General features: G+C 43.1%; 1 protein-coding gene across 1 annotated transcript in view; it reads right to left on the bottom strand.

Annotated features, from left to right (window-relative positions):
* LOC103769361 (probable ATP-dependent RNA helicase DDX46) overlaps positions 1-3,064 on the bottom strand; it is a gene marked incomplete at both ends in the record, with an annotated part of 7,692 nt that extends 4,628 nt beyond the window's left edge. Inside the window, 3 exons of the mRNA XM_008936554.1 lie at positions 208-373; positions 1,239-1,344; positions 2,924-3,064. Of these exons, the coding sequence (XP_008934802.1) occupies positions 208-373; positions 1,239-1,344; positions 2,924-3,064 (413 nt within the window). The remainder of the gene's footprint in view (positions 1-207; positions 374-1,238; positions 1,345-2,923) is intronic.
* Between the last annotated feature and the right edge of the window lie 79 nt (positions 3,065-3,143).

Raw genomic sequence — 3,143 nt, 5'->3', positions numbered from 1 at the left:
GGGAAAGAGAGAAGTGCTCACATGTGTTAAATCATTTGTCTACCCAAATAATTACAGCCCAGTTTTATTACTGTATCATTTTTCCTCATATAAATCTCTCCAGTTTAATCTCAGTTGTATCTTAAATCATTTGAAGCCACAGCCAGATTTAGGCTTTGCTATTTTATAGGTCACACTCTGAAAAGCGTTATATGAAAAGTTAAATACCATCATCATCTTCTAAACTCCATTTTTTCCCCTGTTTCATCTCTTCAATTTCTTTTTTCAGTTCTCCTATGTTCTCCATGGCCTTCTTGCGTTGTTCTTCCCTCCACTTCTCCACTCTTTCTTTTCGTTTCCTCATTTCTTCTTCCAGTTTGTTCTGATCAAAATTCTAGGACAAAAAACAATCAGTCAGTGGCCACTGGCTTTAGCCTGGAACTGCTGCATGAGCACGCTGCAGAAGACTGGACATCCACAAACTTATCACAATGGAAGTAAAAGAAGAATACTAACACCAACTATAACATTTTTAATTAAGAAATGCATTTAGTATTTTATTTTTCATGATAGTAGCTCATATCTGATTTTTAAGACAAGAGTGTATTAAAATCTCTTTTATTTACTAGGGGAAAAAATTGCAACTTACACCAGCGAGTTTCAACTCACTTTAGCCAGTGATCCATAAAAGACTAAAGAATTATCACACTACCCCCTACTTCCAAAAGTCCTTCCAGCACAACACCCTGTGGCTGGCTCAGGCCTGGGGAATCCTCACTGACAGTTCAGCTGCTGTTACAAAGGGTCAGAAGCAACGTGCTGGTTTAGACCAGTCAGCCAGAACTGCTCCTTGGGGAACTCTGGCACCCAGGCACAACTTGGGACAAGGCAAAGTGAGCTTCCCCCTCCCTCTGTTCTTTGATTCCTGCCTGGGTCCAGAGGCCAAAAATATTTTCAGCTCCTCTGCTGACACTTAGTATGTGAAAAATGAGATCCTTCACTCTTGTCTGTGGTCCGTGGGCTAAGCAGTTTGAAAACTCAATTTGAGATGAATGTTTCTTAGGCCAGAACTGGAAGCACAGCCTGTGAGAGGCAGCTGTGTGACTGAAGGGCTTCCTCTTTCCTTCAGCAGGGATTTTGCCCAGCTCTAAAACAGGTTTTCTTTTGTCAATGCAGTCATCTATGGGCACTGTAATTCCTGGTTTAAATTCTTATCTTCTAAATTTAGAAGCATTAAAAGCTTCTACCTCAGTGGCCACAGTATTTGTGGTGGGATCTTTTTCCTTCTCTTCTTCTTTGTCATCTTTGTCTTTTTTCTTCTCTTTGGAAACTTCCACACCATCTGTCTTTTCTTTAGATCTTGATCTGGAAGGTAAGATCAGAGGCTTCTTAGACCATCACAGCTTTTCTCAGGGGAGGATACACACAGAACTATGAACACCCTGGACAGGTTTATGTTTACAAACACCTGGCAAAGCACACTGCCTCCCAGAGAATCCTTCCATGTCTTGGAAACATTCCCTTTCACTTCCAGAGAAGCAGAATCCATTGCAATCCACTGACTCATCCACTTTACATCCCTTCTTCACAGGTTTTTTTTGCAGAGGGAAGCTGCAGACTTCATTTCCAGAACACTAACAATTGGTACTCTAGTGGTTCTGCAGTTTATTTTACACCTCCTTGAAGACAGCAGTTAGGAAAGAGATACTAAACACTTCCTGTCTGCTGAACTTCTAGGGAAAGGTCAAGTGATCTAGCACCTCACCACAGAAGTTTGAACATACCCCTGGGCATGAGGTATTGGCTGAAAGTCCTAAAAACACCCCTCCCTGGGAAAAGCTACTTCAGTAACTCAAATATAACATCCAGACTTGCACTTAACACAAAACCCATTTATCACAGATTTTATTACCCTTACTTGCTTCTGATAAAAAAGGCATCCAAAAATTCCATTAAAATCTATTTAAGAGAACACAGCCTGTAGTAAGTTTTTACACATTTCTAAAGTCAACATCTAAAAGAGTTGAAGCTGCACCTCTTTTTATTAAGTCTATTTCCTAAGACAGTTTATTCAATGGCAAACCCCTAAAAGCAGTGCTGATGAACTTCACACTGACTGCAGCACCCACAGAATCCAACAAACAGCAGATAAACAGGTGGTGGCTTCAACAGAGCAGATTTCTGAAATGTTACACTATTGTTGTGGTTTAACACCTCAGAGCTCAGCTCCAATCAGTAGCACTCTCAACAGTTTAGAAACTCCTGTGGTAGATGTCATCACGATGCCATTTATAGAGCCCCTGGTGCTGCCCTACCTGCATTTGTTAAAAGCCCTGGATGTTTCCAAAGGAATCAAGTGCTGTATCTCAGAAAATGACACAGGAAATGACTTCCTGTTCTCCAGTAATTTACAAGTTTAAAGAAAGTTATGGTCTGATGTCATGCCTGTGCTAGAAAGCTCTGGTAGCTTTGACTACAGGGAGTCACCATCCCTGAAGGAGTTCAAAAAACATGTGGATGTGGTACTTCACCACATGGTTTAGTGGTCGTGGAGTGTTGGGTTGACAGTTGGACCTGATGATCTCAGAAATCTTTTCCAACCTTAATAATCCTATGATTTTATTAATTTGGGCCTACATGCTGAGAAACAAAACATGACTTACCCATACTGGAACCTGAGGGAACAAGGAAGCACTACAAACCTTTCAGAATGAAATTCAATCTTAAAGTTAACTGCTTTTTAGCTGTCACAACTTGGATCTTTTCCTTTTACAGAAACTTTCTCTACACATTAAGAAACGGGAGAAGCTCAGAGCAAGACATTCAAACAACATCCCCCTTGCTCTCCAGAGCAAAGCTTTGCCTGGCGAGTCCCTCCGTGCTACCAGCAGTGTTCCAACATGTTGTCAGGATGACACTGATGCTCATCAGAGACCCCCCATACCTGTTTTCAGCCTTCCTGTTCTTGCTGGGGCTGGAGGAGCGGGACCGCCGCCCTCTGCTCCTGCTCCTGGAGCGCCTGCGCTCCCTGCTGCGGGATCTCCTCCGCTCCCGGCTCCGCTCCCGCTCCCTGCTCCTGGAACGCCTGCCAGGGAGCACAAGGAGCACAGATAGAACCCTTCAGGGCACTCCTCCGGCGGCTGAGCACAGCAACCACCCCGCCT

The sequence above is a fragment of the Merops nubicus genome, unplaced genomic scaffold (genome assembly GCF_000691845.1).
Source record: "Merops nubicus isolate BGI_N331 unplaced genomic scaffold, ASM69184v1 scaffold13193, whole genome shotgun sequence".
NCBI lineage: Eukaryota > Metazoa > Chordata > Aves > Coraciiformes > Meropidae > Merops > Merops nubicus.
This window is presented reverse-complemented; position numbering and strand designations above follow the sequence as displayed.